General features: G+C 40.0%; 1 protein-coding gene across 2 annotated transcripts in view; it reads left to right on the top strand.

Moving 5' to 3' along the window:
- The window catches only part of LOC131222936 (tryptophan--tRNA ligase, chloroplastic/mitochondrial), a 34,282-nt gene that overhangs the window by 9,917 nt on the left and 11,309 nt on the right, over positions 1 to 13,056 (top strand). Inside the window, exons 5-10 of one of the 2 annotated variants that reach the window (XM_058218193.1) lie at positions 8,106 to 8,195; positions 8,299 to 8,421; positions 11,698 to 11,769; positions 12,182 to 12,294; positions 12,409 to 12,430; positions 12,528 to 12,593. In XM_058218193.1, coding sequence (XP_058074176.1) covers positions 8,106 to 8,195; positions 8,299 to 8,421; positions 11,698 to 11,769; positions 12,182 to 12,294; positions 12,409 to 12,430; positions 12,528 to 12,593 — 486 coding nt within the window. The remainder of the gene's footprint in view (positions 1 to 8,105; positions 8,196 to 8,298; positions 8,422 to 11,697; positions 11,770 to 12,181; positions 12,295 to 12,408; positions 12,431 to 12,527; positions 12,594 to 13,056) is intronic. The other variant, XM_058218194.1, reaches the window with a different exon arrangement.

The following is a 13,056-nucleotide window of genomic DNA, read 5'->3' as shown; positions in this document are numbered from 1 at the left end:
CCACGCCACACGCGTGACTGTACGGCCTCACATGTGAATCCTTGCCCTTTTTTGATGCGGACACAAGTGCATTCAAGGTGTACCAACGAAGAAAGCGCCAACCACAAGTGCCGTCCTTGTGGATAGGCGACTATTGAGGAGCTGAAGACCTTTCACATGTGATTGGACATATAGAAGACCCCACTTAGGGAAGACACATGTGAAGAAAGATTAGAGAAAGAAGACCGAGCGCCCAAACTTTCCCATACTTATGTTATTTGCACGTTTTTGACTTAGTTAGGGGTCTTTTAGTAATCTTATATCTTTATTTGCTTATCCTAGGGGTATTTTAGTAATTTTATGTCTTTATTTGCTTATTTAAGTGGGGTAAAGCCCTAAACACGAATTTCAACTATTGATGAATGAAAAGCAAACCCTTTGGTTGCCTCCTTCCTCTCTTCTCTCTAATGGTGCTTCTTCTCTCCCCTTGATCTTCTTCTTCTAATTTTTTCTTGTGCCCCTCCAACTTCCTCAAGGTAATAGCTTTCTTTCTTCTATTTTTTTTTATTTTGGCTAATTCCTCTTCGATCAAAATCTTGAAAACCGATCTAAACCCTAAATCCCCAAATTCTTAAATCCCTAATCCGAGAAACTTCTTGGTTCTTCGGACTAGTGATCTTCATTGATCGATTGGGTGTGACCATGCAAGATCGGGAGGTCTCATCCCTCGCCGGATCCAACCTAAGTAGTAATTGAATTCCATACTCCATGGTTGTAGTGATGGTCCGCTCCATTGCATGTTTCCTTTATGATTTTCTCAGTTATGATGATTATTGTTAGAATTTTAGATCATTTATTCCTTTTATTTCCGCTGTTTAATTATCTCCATGAGCATGCATCATAATTAGGGCTGTCCTGCGTCAAATTTGGTATCAAAGCCTAGGCTTGCATGGTTTTTGTCTAGATCGAGTTATCAAATTAGGGTTTTGATTTTTAGGTTTAACTTAGGAAAGTTTTAGGTTTAGAAAGTTTTCAATTTTAGAAACTTTCCAATTTTAGAAAGTTCCTAATCTGGAAAATTTTCAGATTTGAGTTGTTTCCTGTTTCAACTTAATTGTGTCAGTTCATAGTAGTTTTGCATTCATCGCATTCATCTTGAAAGTCATAGCACCTAGTAGTCTAGTTAGGTAGAGTTTGGTTCAAGTCTTCATTGTATGCCCACGAGAAGGGGTAGAGGTTTCGGACTTCAACCTACCATGAATAACGAGCAGTTATCTGAGCAACTTGCTCAATTGATACAAAAGATAACCGCCCTAGAAGCGGGTCAAAGGCGTGAGTTTGCCCGCCTTGAGAACCAAATTACCACCACCATGACCAAGGTGGAGCAACTAGAGGCGTCCCAAAAGGAAAACCCTGCTGTAGGGGAAGATGCGCACTCCCAAGTGGAAAGAATCATGGAAGAACGTGCTGTCACACGTGGTGGTAGTGAGGATAGAGATCGTGGTAACGGTCGTGGTGTGGTGCGAGAGGCACGAGCCACATGTGGTCAGCAAGACCGTTATGATCCAGATGAGCGTGCGATGAAGAGTGTGAGAGTTGAGGCCCCGAGTTTTGATGGGCGCTTGGATCCCAAGGCATTCCTTGACTGGGTTGCTGACATGGACCACTACTTTGAGTGGTATGACATGTCAGAAAACCGTCAAATGCGGTTTGCTAAGATGAAGCTTGTGGGTCAAGCCAAGCTCTTCTGGACCAACACCGAGCGTAGGATAGAGAGAGTTGGTAGAGCCCCTATCACACATTGGTATGAGATGAAAGAGAAGTTGAAGGAGAAGTACCTTCCTCTCTCATACCGTCAGAAGCTCCTTGACCAATGGCAATCCTTACGTCAAGGGTCAATGCCTGCCGCTGACTACATCGCTAAATTTGAAGAGTATGTGATGCGATGTGATATCCGAGAAGACCCTCTAGTAACGCTCTCGCGTTTTAAGACGGGCCTTTGTGCGGATCTTCAGCGCGAGCTTATTACTCGGCCCTTAACGGACTTAGATGAAGCATATCAAGTCGTGCAGGAGTTAGAGCAGTATCTGAAGGCTCCTGTCGTTCGTCGTTTTGAGTCCCGAGACTCCAATGCTAGATCTAGTTCCCAAGGAACTAGACCTAATATTGGTAATCAACCTAGGGCACAGGCGACCATTCTGCCTAGGCCTAGGGAGGACAAGGGAAAAGGGGTTCTTGGTGCCGGTCCTAGTAACATGAGCCAAGTGAGGTGCTATGAGTGTGGTAACCTTGGCCACATGTCTAATCAGTGTCTTACGAAGAGCCGTGGGAGAGCTTTAGTTATAGGCGAATCCCACGAGGGTGGAGATGACCAGAGTGATTATGAAGTTGAAGAGTATCACCCTGAAGGAGGACTTACTGATGAAGAAGTGGATGGAGAAGCAACGCTTGCAGTAGTCAGGCGTGTGTTAGCTTAGTCTAGAAGTAGTGCTGACTGGCGTCGAAGCACTATCTTCTACACTATTGCCAAGTGTGGTGAAAAGAATTGTAAGGTGATAGTGGACAGTGGAAGTTGTCAGAATGTGATTTCTACTAGCACCTTAGATCGCTTAAAACTGAAATCCACACCTCATCCAGACCCGTATAAAGTTTCTTGGGTTGACAAGACATCCCTACCTATCACCCAGCAATGTCTAGTCCCCATCGAGTTTGGGTCATACAAAGAGTCCCTGTGGTGTGATGTTTTACCTATGGATGTGGGGCATGTTATCCTAGGTAGACCGTGGCTATTCGATAATGATGTCACGATCTTTGGCCGTTCGAATGCGTGTACTTTTATGTATAATGGTAAAAAGATCAAACTTAATCCCATGCCACCTGAGAATACACTAGGAAAGAAGAAGGATGAGAAAGCAAGTGAGCCTAGAGAAATGGGGAAATCCAAACCTAAGTCTTTACATATAATCAGCGCAAGAGAGTTTGAAAAAGAGGCTAAGGAGGATTCTATGGTGTATGCCCTTGTGGCTAGAGAAATTACACCAAAGGATCCAACAGAGAAGCCCTCTGAGGTGACCTCAGTCCAGAAGGAATACAGTGATGTATTTCCTGAAGACTTACCGAATGAGTTGCCACCTATGAGGGACATACAGCATGCCATTGATCTTGTCCCAGGGTCTACTCTACCGAACCTTCCTCACGACAGGATGAACCCTGCAGCGCATGCAGAGTTGAAGAAGCAAGTTGATGAGCTTCTGCAAAAGGGTTTCATCCAAGAGAGTATGAGCCCGTGTGCCGTGCCTGCATTGTTGACGCCAAAGAAAGACGGCACGTGGCGGATGTGTGTGGACAGCCGTGCCATAAACAAAATTACTGTCAAGTATAGGTTCCCTATACCTAGACTTGATGATATGCTTGACATGATGGCCAGGTCTACTATATTCTCTAAGATAGACCTCAAGAGTGGATATCACCAAATTCGTATACGCCCAGGAGATGAGTGGAAGACGGCGTTTAAGACGAAAGATGGGTTGTATGAGTGGTTGGTCATGCCCTTCGGCTTGACTAACGCACCCAGTACTTTCATGCGGGTGATGACCCAAGCTTTGAGGCCGTTCATGGAAAAATTCCTAGTGGTGTATTTTGACGATATTTTTATTTATAGTACCACTAAGGAATCACACCTTGAACATTTAAAGAAGGTCTGTAGTGTCCTTAGGAAGGAAAAGATGTACGCTAATCTTAAGAAATGTGCATTCATGTCTAGCCAAGTTGTGTTCTTAGGATTTATAGTGTCATCTGAAGGGATACGTGCTGACCCTGAAAAAGTCAGGGCCATAGTTGAGTGGCAATAACCAAGGATCATTCATGAGGTGCGAAGTTTTCACGGCCTAGCAACTTTTTATCGTCGGTTCATTAGGGGTTTTAGCACGATCATGGCTCCCATTACCGAGTGCATGAAAAAGGGAGAGTTCGTGTGGTCTAAAGCCGCCGTCAAGGCTTTTAAAGAAATTAAGGTCAAGATGGTGGAAGCTCCTGTCATGCGTCTACCTGACTTTTCTAAAGTCTTTGTAGTAGCGTGCGATGCGTCTGGTGTCGGTATAGGTGGAGTGTTGAGTCAAGAAGGACACCCAGTGGCCTATTTCAGTGAAAAACTGAATGAGGCAAAACAAAAATACTCCACTTACGACAAAGAATTTTATGCGGTAGTGCAATCCCTGAGACATTGGCGACACTACCTCCTACCGCAAGAATTCGTTTTGTTTTCTGACCATGAGGCTTTGAGATATTTGCATTCTCAGAAGAAACTCAACCCAAGGCATGCCAAGTGGGTAGCGTTTCTTCAGGAATATTCGTTTGTTTTGAAACACAAGGCCGGGGTTGAAAACAAACCAGCGGATGCCCTTAGTAGGAGAGTGGCGTTGCTCAACTCCTTGAGTGTAGAGGTAGTCGGATTTGAGCAATTGAAAGATGAATACCCCATATGTCCTGATTTTGGGGGTACTTACGCGTCGCTCTCTAGTGACCAGCATATTATGGGTGAATATGTTCTTAAAGATGGCTTTCTTTTCAAGGGAGACAGACTTTGTATTCCCCATATGTCCCTTCGTGAATTCCTCATCTGGGAGCTTCATTCAGGAGGGATAGCTGGCCATTTTGGTCGTGATAAGACCATTGCCCTCGTGGAAGATCGTTTCTATTGGCCAAGCCTCAAGCGAGACGTAGCCAAAGTTTTAGGGCAGTGTCGAACATGTCAGCTGGCAAAGCAAAGAAAGCAAAATACCGGGCTGTACACGCCATTGCCAGTGCCACATGCTCCGTGGCAGGACATTAGTATGGACTTCGTGCTCGGGCTTCCCAAGACTATAAAAAAGCACGATTCCGTTTTTGTCGTTGTTGACCGTTTTTCTAAAATGGCACATTTCCTCCCATGTTCGAAGACGTCAGATGCGTCTCATGTTGCTCGTATCTTTTTTGATGGTGTGGTGCGTCTCCATGGGTTACCTAAAACCATAGTGTCTGATCGTGATGTTCGATTTACTAGCTATTTTTGGAAGACACTGTGGCACATTATGGGAACTCGTTTGCAATTTTCTACTGCTTACCACCCACAAACAGATGGTCAAACTGAAGTGGTAAACCGTAGCCTTGGAAATCTTCTACGTTGTCTAGTGGGTGAACATGTTAAGACTTGGGACCTAATTTTACCAACTCGAACTTGCTTATAATGGGTCAGTTAATAGATCTACAGGGTTGAGTCCTTTTGAAATTGTAAGTGGTTATAAACCTAGAATGCCCATAGATCTCTTACCTATGTCTGTTACCCAAAGGTCTTCTGAGTCAGCCGATGCATTCGCACGCCATATTCATGATTTGCATACACATATTAGACAGCGGTTAAATAAGAGCAATGATGATTATAAAGTTTCAGCTGATTCTCATCGTAGAGCGCAAGAATTTCAAGAAGGAGACTATGTAATGGTGCGAATAAGGCCAGAGCGATTCTCTCAAGGATCTGCAAAGAAATTACAAGCGCGTAGTGCTGGACCATTCAAGATATTACAAAAAGTTGGGTCCAACGCGTATCGGGTTGATCTTCCACCTGAAATGAGCATTAATCCAACTTTTAATGTGGAAGATCTAGTCCGTGCCCATACTCCCATTGTTGATACATCGTCCCTTTCATGGCCTTTTCCTGAGTTTACTACCCAACCCTTTCCACCCCTCCTCCACCCATTACCTATAAAGAAGCAATTGAGGAAATCTTGGATGACGAGATAGTATCCACGAGCGATGGGGGTTTCCAAAGGTATCTTGTCAAGTGGAAGAACAAACCATCTCTAAATCTACGTGGCTGTCGGGCGACGCATTGCAGGGTATTGATCCAGATCTACTCGAGCGCTACAAAAGTTTCAACTCGTCGGAGTCGAGTTTTTCTCATCCGAGGGGAATTAATGCGGACACAAGCGCATTCAAGGTGTACCAACGAAGATAGCGCCAACCACAAGTGCCGTCCTTGTGGATAGGCGACTATTGAGGAGCTGAAGACCTTTCACATGTGATTGGACATATAGAAGACCCCACTTAGGGAAGACACATGTGAAGGAAGATTAGAGAAAGAAGACCGAGCGCCCAAACTTTCCCATACTTATGTTATTTGCACGTTTTTGACTTAGTTAGGGGTCTTTTAGTAATCTTATATCTTTATTTGCTTATCCTAGGGGTATTTTAGTAATTTTATGTCTTTATTTGCTTATTTAAGTGGGGTAAAGCCCTAAACACGAATTTCAACTATTGATGAATGAAAAGCAAACCCTTTGGTTGCCTCCTTCCTCTCTTCTCTCTAATGGTGCTTCTTCTCTCCCCTTGATCTTCTTCTTCTAATTTCTTCTTGTGCCCCTCCAACTTCCTCAAGGTAATAACTTTCTTTCTTCTATTTTTTTTTGTTTTGGCTAATTCCTCTTCGATCAAAATCTTGAGAACCGATCTAAACCCTAAATCCCCAAATTCTTAAATCCCTAATCCGAGAAACTTCTTGGTTCTTCGGACTAGTGATCTTCATTGATCGATTGGGTGTGACCATGCAAGATCGGGAGGTCTCATCCCTCGCCTGATCCAACCTAAGTAGTAATTGAATTCCATACTCCATGGTTGTAGTGATGGCCCGCTCCATTGCATGTTTCCTTTATGATTTTCTCAGTTATGATGATTATTGTTAGAATTTTAGATCATTTATTCCTTTTATTTCCGCTGTTTAATTATCTCCATGAGCATGCATCATAATTAGGGCTGTCCTGCGTCATTTTTGGTTTTCCATCACCCTTAAATCAATATCCTCTTTATCTTTTCCCCAAATCCGCTGAACCAACTCACCCAATTTATTCCTATATTTCTCAAAATCTTTTAACCCTAATTTCACCCTAGGTTGTATTAGACATTCTACTTTAAAATAGATTATACCCTATGCTAAATGGATGCCCCTACATCCATTAGATCCTAGTTTCCTTTTATTTAATGATCTTGTGTGACAATGTTGGTAACTTAGGCTAAGATTATGCATGATGTTCTTTTGCTTTTCATGGGATTCATGATGATGATGGCAATGCTTATGTTTTTTTTTTTTTTTCTCTGTTAATTGTCTTAATTCTGCTACTTGATCTCGCATGTTATTTGGTTCATGCAACTGTCCTGCATCAACAATGCTAGAGAAAATAGATAAGATGGACCCTACAAGTGTAGGGGTCTAGATTACAGTTATCCAGGTGGGCCGTATAATTGTATCGCCAATATGTTCATTAACTTCAACAAAACCCCTCGGTGAATTTTGAATTAAATTTTGGCATACTTATTTGTCAATGGTCGATAGTGAAAACATTGTATTTGGTTACAAACTTACAATAGGTTAGAGCTGTCTTTTCTGTTTTGATCTGTATTATTGTGACAGAAGGAAGAGCTTCTTCTTCTTTTCCTTGTCAGGAAGAAGGGCTTGTTGCGAAAGATTCCAATCTAGTCAAAAAAGAAAAGAATTCCCTATTTCTTAATGTGCACTAGGTGAAGTTATGGAAGCTGCTACAAACATTAACTATTACTCTCTAAATCTAGGTAAAATTGATAAGTAGGGGGCATTATGGTATTGAGTTGGTTGGTCCTAGCCACAGGGTAGATTTAAAAAGTCGTGTGATTGTTTTCTAAAGCATCTTCTAGAAAATTCCCGAAAATACAGAAGTGGAACCAAGAAACACATGGGTAGCTTTTCTGCTGATTTTTCTTTAGTAGTTATGAATGTACTTTATGAAAACATTGTAACAGAGCAGAATGAAGTGTCCCACATTCGACTCTTTTTCCCTTATTTGCTTGTGTAATATCTTCACTTTGAACTATTTGGTCTTTGACAATGGTTCCTGCATTTCCTTGTGGACTTGGGATGGATTGCCGTCTCTTTGTAGTAGACTTGAAGTAACTGTGTCGTGGCAGCTCATATCTTGTACTGATGCTGATTCCTTTTCTTTTCCCAGTTTTTTTTACAAGACTCACCTTGTTTTACTGCTTAGTTTTCTTTTCCATGCTTAACATCTCTGTGTTTGTTGCATGCTTCCTCATTTTTCTTTTGTGAATGTTGGCATTCACAGATAACCCTACCATATGATGCCAAACAACTATCTAAAGCAACTAGGGATACGGCTGCTATTTATCTAGCATGTGGGATAGACCCATCCAAGGTCTTGACAACTTTTAGCACTTATGTTATGCTACCTATAGCTTGCAACTGTTTCACAAGCTACTTAATGTGAATGCTGCTTTCACTTTTACTTGCACCTGCAGGCTTCTGTCTTTGTGCAGTCTCATGTTCATGCCCATGTAGAACTGATGTGGCTACTTAGTTCCACCGCACCAATTGGTAGATTGAACAGAATGATCCAATTTAAAGAGAAATCACGCAAGGCGGTGCGTTGCCACTGTATGAAAGCTTCATCACCATTACTTCTATTTAGTTGTAATCCTTTTCCATTTTGTGGTTGTAGCTCATTCACCATTCTTCTTATTGCTTCACATTTATCATGATTTTTATCAATTTGAATTTCAAAGTCTATCAATCTGTAGAGCAGGGCAAATGTTTGATCATTCTCTCAAATGAAAATTTAAGATGTGTGCGTGCATGTTATTGCAAACGAAGGGATATCAGAAATAAAGTTTTTTCAGGCAATAAATGAAAATAATTTGATGATGCACTAACAGGAAAAATCTGCTTCAACAAAAAAAATCTCCAGCAAACCCTAGCCAAGGCAACACAAAAATATGCTACAACAGAAAAAATCCAGCAAACCCTAGCCAAGGTGACCCAAAATCTGCTTGAACTTAAGCTGGATGTTGAAAATCTAGAGAAGCAACTTAAAAAATCTGTCAAATCCGAATGTCCAGCAATACCTTCAACCATTCAACAAAAATCAGCAAGTCCTTCAGAAAAAGATCTAAAAAAAAAGAATCGAAGAAGAATTTCTAGCAACATCTTTAATTGGACATCAGAAAAATCAGCAGGGCTTCAAATTCAGTAACACATGATTTAAAACCCTAATTTTTTTTTTCTGCTGTAAGCCACCCTCGTCTCACAAATCACAACAGGTTAGTGAGGAAAGGCCCCACGACTCTCAAAATAGAAAAAGAATGAATAAGAAGAAACAAAGTGAAGGAAAAAAAAAAGAAAAGAGAAAAGAAGAGGGAAAAAAACCCTAGAAGAAGAAGAAGAAGAAGAAGAAGAAGAAGAAGAATAGACCCTAGGAGCACTTAGTCTCTGATACCATGTTAAGAAGAATGGGAGAATTTGAGAGAGAGAGCATATGGGACTGGGTCTCTTATCTATAATAATATAATAGAAGGTAAAATTACATATATGCCTTTATATAAGGGAAAAACTAAAGGAAGGTAAGGGGCAAATAAAAAAGCACGAAACAAAGATAGAATGCTGAAAATTAAGGGCAAAGACCCAGAATATAAAAATTAAGGATAAAAGCCCATAACATGACCCAGGTGTATGTACCTGTGGGCCCAGTCATAGGCCCACACGCACATACACCCACAAAAACATCTACTGAAATATTGCTCTTTAAAATGAATACGCTGTTTGCATGCATTGTTGAGACTATCTTTGTGCAAGCAACAATACCTATCGTTTTGAGGTTGAGTTTTGCTTGTCCAGTTATAGATATGAATATTGGTATCGTATTGGCCGATACAGCTGTATCGTATCCATATCGGCACGAGACAAAACGTGATACGGGATCATATCGGCCTGATACGAAAAAGTGACCCATATCGGCCTATATCGGCTGATATGGGACGTATCGGCACCGATACGGGGGTGACATGCCCATAAAAGCCCAATTTTGATTTATTTTTTTCAATTTAACTCACGTCTCCTCTCTCTCTCTCTCTCTCTCTCTCTCTCTCTCTCTCTCTTCATTTAAACCATGGAAGAAGCCTAAAAACTCATTTTAAGCTAGATCTATACCTATTTTGGGATCAAAACAAATGATTTGAATATGATTCGACAAATCGAAGCGAAGTGGACCATTATGGGAAAAATTGGAAATGGTATACCTTCACTTTCTTTTTTATATTTTCATCTTCTTTTTGTTGTATTGCAATGTAATGGGCCCTAGTTCACCAAATCCTGCTTGATTTGTGTTTAATTAGGGCCCATTTAGTTGACCTTCAACAAGTCAAACCGTTAGACAACATTCTCGTCAAAGAATGGTTTGAACACTAATGAATATATGGTCAAAACACAAAAAATGATATATTCTTGGATATCTCAGTTAGTTCGTCAACCATTAATAACTTGATTGTTGATTGTTTGATGGATAACTTGATAGTTGATTGTTGGAACTTGGCACTTATAAGCTCTTTCTTGTATTACTCTATTGTTGATGGTTATTTATTGATGAGATATTCTTGGGACTTGATGGACCTGATGCATTATATATTACATTTTATTAAGCTAGATTGCAATTTAATACCTAGGTTAAATACTTAATGCATTATATAGTACTTTTTTATTTGTTACATGTACAACTATTTGTTGTAAAGTCCAACCAAACTAGCTGCCCATCTAGTAATTTCATTTTTCTTTTTAATGTTTCTAACATTTCTAGTTTTTTGGTTTCTTTGCAATTATCTGATGCTTCTTATAATTGTGCATGTTACTTGGACGCTTCAGAGTTCGAAATGCATGTCCTACCTTTGTTTGGCAAGAATCAAGAATGGGTCCTTCCTAGGAAATATTTCCCCATCATATTCAATCCAAAACCTTAAAAATAATTCCCAATGTATCAGTTATGTCATTATTTATTAATAATTAGTATCTTAATAATGTTGAATTTTAAGCTTTGCATACTGATTTAGCTGCTAAGCATACACTTAACTCCCTAACCCATGATATATATATATATATATATTCTTGTTGAAGGTTAATGGGGTTTACATGATAAAAGAGAAGGTATGGAAAGAGGAAAATGGTGAACCATGTGGATCAAGGAGGGGATAGAGAGAGACTTTGGAGTAGAGAGAAAAGGAGATAGGGGTGGAAGGTAAGGTGGGGGCGAGAGAGAGGGGGGGGGGGGGGGGGGTGTCTCCTTACTTAGATGCTTTGTACGGGTGCGGGCTACACATGGAGAGGTTGGTGTGGGCTAATGCATTAAAAGAAGTGGGTGCAATCTATGCCATCCCTTGTGTGGTAAAATCTCAATCGTTCCCTGCCAAGCAGCTACGTTTTTATGAAAAATTTATCTGAAGAGTAATTGCGAGGGAAAAAATGTCGGCATTGTATATAGTAGAGATAATGAAGCCCTAATAGAAAAAAGGAATGGTACTTGAGAGTACACACGTAAGCAACACACACCCATAAACAACATATATACAACCATAATTTACTACATTTAAGTTCTGTTTAATAGATTACTTAAGAAAATAAATATGTAAACTTAGAGGTACCGATGTACCTACTTTTTTAGAGGTTGCCATGTCTCAATACTTCTATTCCTGTCATACCCAATGCCAGTACCTATACCTTTAAAATTGTATTCTTATTTCTTTCTCCTCAAATTTGTATATGTTTTCCAAATTATGTCCAGCATTATTGGAGCTGTTCTTAAATTTCTGAACTCTGCTGAAATTCACTAGATCCATACAGATTAAACTTGTCATTATTACATTTTTGTTTTATAGGGAGATGAAAATGTTGGAGTTGCCCTTCTGACTTATCCTGTTCTTATGGCCTCTGATATTCTTTTATATCAGGTAATTGATCCTTATATTCATGCTGCAATAAATTTAAGGGAATGCATAGAATTCTGCAATGCAAAAATTCATTGTTATATAAACACACATGCACATGCACTCAGATATATGTATGTATTTGCATGCGTGCACACACACACACGCACAGTATATGTATATGTATGTGCACACGCACATGTATCCTAGAACTCCTCATGATTGCTTAAAATATGTATATGTATGCGCACGCTCACGCTCACATGTATGCTATAACTCATCATGATTGCTTAAAATTTGGCTTCTAAGCCCACTACTTCGGACATCTTCATTTTATAACTTCACAAATATCCAATGTGTGCCTTTTGACTATATTATTTACTAAAAATCATCATGGAGAAACGTTATCCTTACAAGTTGCAGCATGAATCTACAGACTGACTTGGTCCCAGTTGGTGAGGATCAGACACAACATCTAGAGTTGACCCGAGAGTTGGCCGAGAGGGTAAATTATTTATTTGGAGGAAAGAAGTGGAAGAAAATGGGAGGGTAAGATTCTAAGCTATCACAACTGTAGTTTTAGACATCTATTTATGAAGGTTCAATTTTGTAATCTCTTTCCCTGCATCATGGATTTAATTGCCTCCATGTTTCTGATCACAGACGGGGTGGTGCACTTTTTAAGGTGGATTCCCTCTCTTTGATGCGTGGTTGAAATTCTTCATTGGAAGCATCATGGTAAAATTTGTTCCGTTGTTACTGTTAACAATTTGCTGTAGTAGGTTCCTGAAGCCCTCATTCCTCCATCTGGAGCTCGTGTGATGTCTCTTACAGATGGTCTTTCCAAGGTATTATTCTCATTTTTTCCTTTGGAAAATTATCAAAGGGAGGAAGCATTTGTATACATCTTGAATTTTTTTTTTTTTTTTTTTTCATATGATATAATGGATCTCTTTCTGCTTCAAATGGTTCCTAACAGTCTGATACACCTTTAGGTCGTCTAGATTTCTCAGACAAATTGAACTATACCCTCACTGTAGGTGGCTTTATTTGAAGATAATTTTTTTCTGAAAAACTATCATTATGTACCATGGTTTGGTTGGATCTTAATTTGAGGAAAGACTAATTCGGATCTGAAAAAGCAATGCTTAGTGGAATTCATTTTTTTGGAGAGGGGTCTGGTTGGAATTCATTAGGGCATGCTTGGATATCACCAATTCCATGGAAATTAATGGAAATGGAAGAGATTTTCTATTGATGTGACAGTTCGAGATGTTTGTATGGCAAAGAAAAGGGAGGATTCCATTTATT

The sequence above is a fragment of the Magnolia sinica genome, chromosome 13, assembly GCF_029962835.1.
Source record: "Magnolia sinica isolate HGM2019 chromosome 13, MsV1, whole genome shotgun sequence".
In the NCBI taxonomy this organism is placed as follows: Eukaryota; Viridiplantae; Streptophyta; class Magnoliopsida; order Magnoliales; family Magnoliaceae; genus Magnolia; species Magnolia sinica.
Note: the sequence above shows the minus strand (reverse complement) of the source record. Positions and strands in the feature narration are given on the sequence as shown.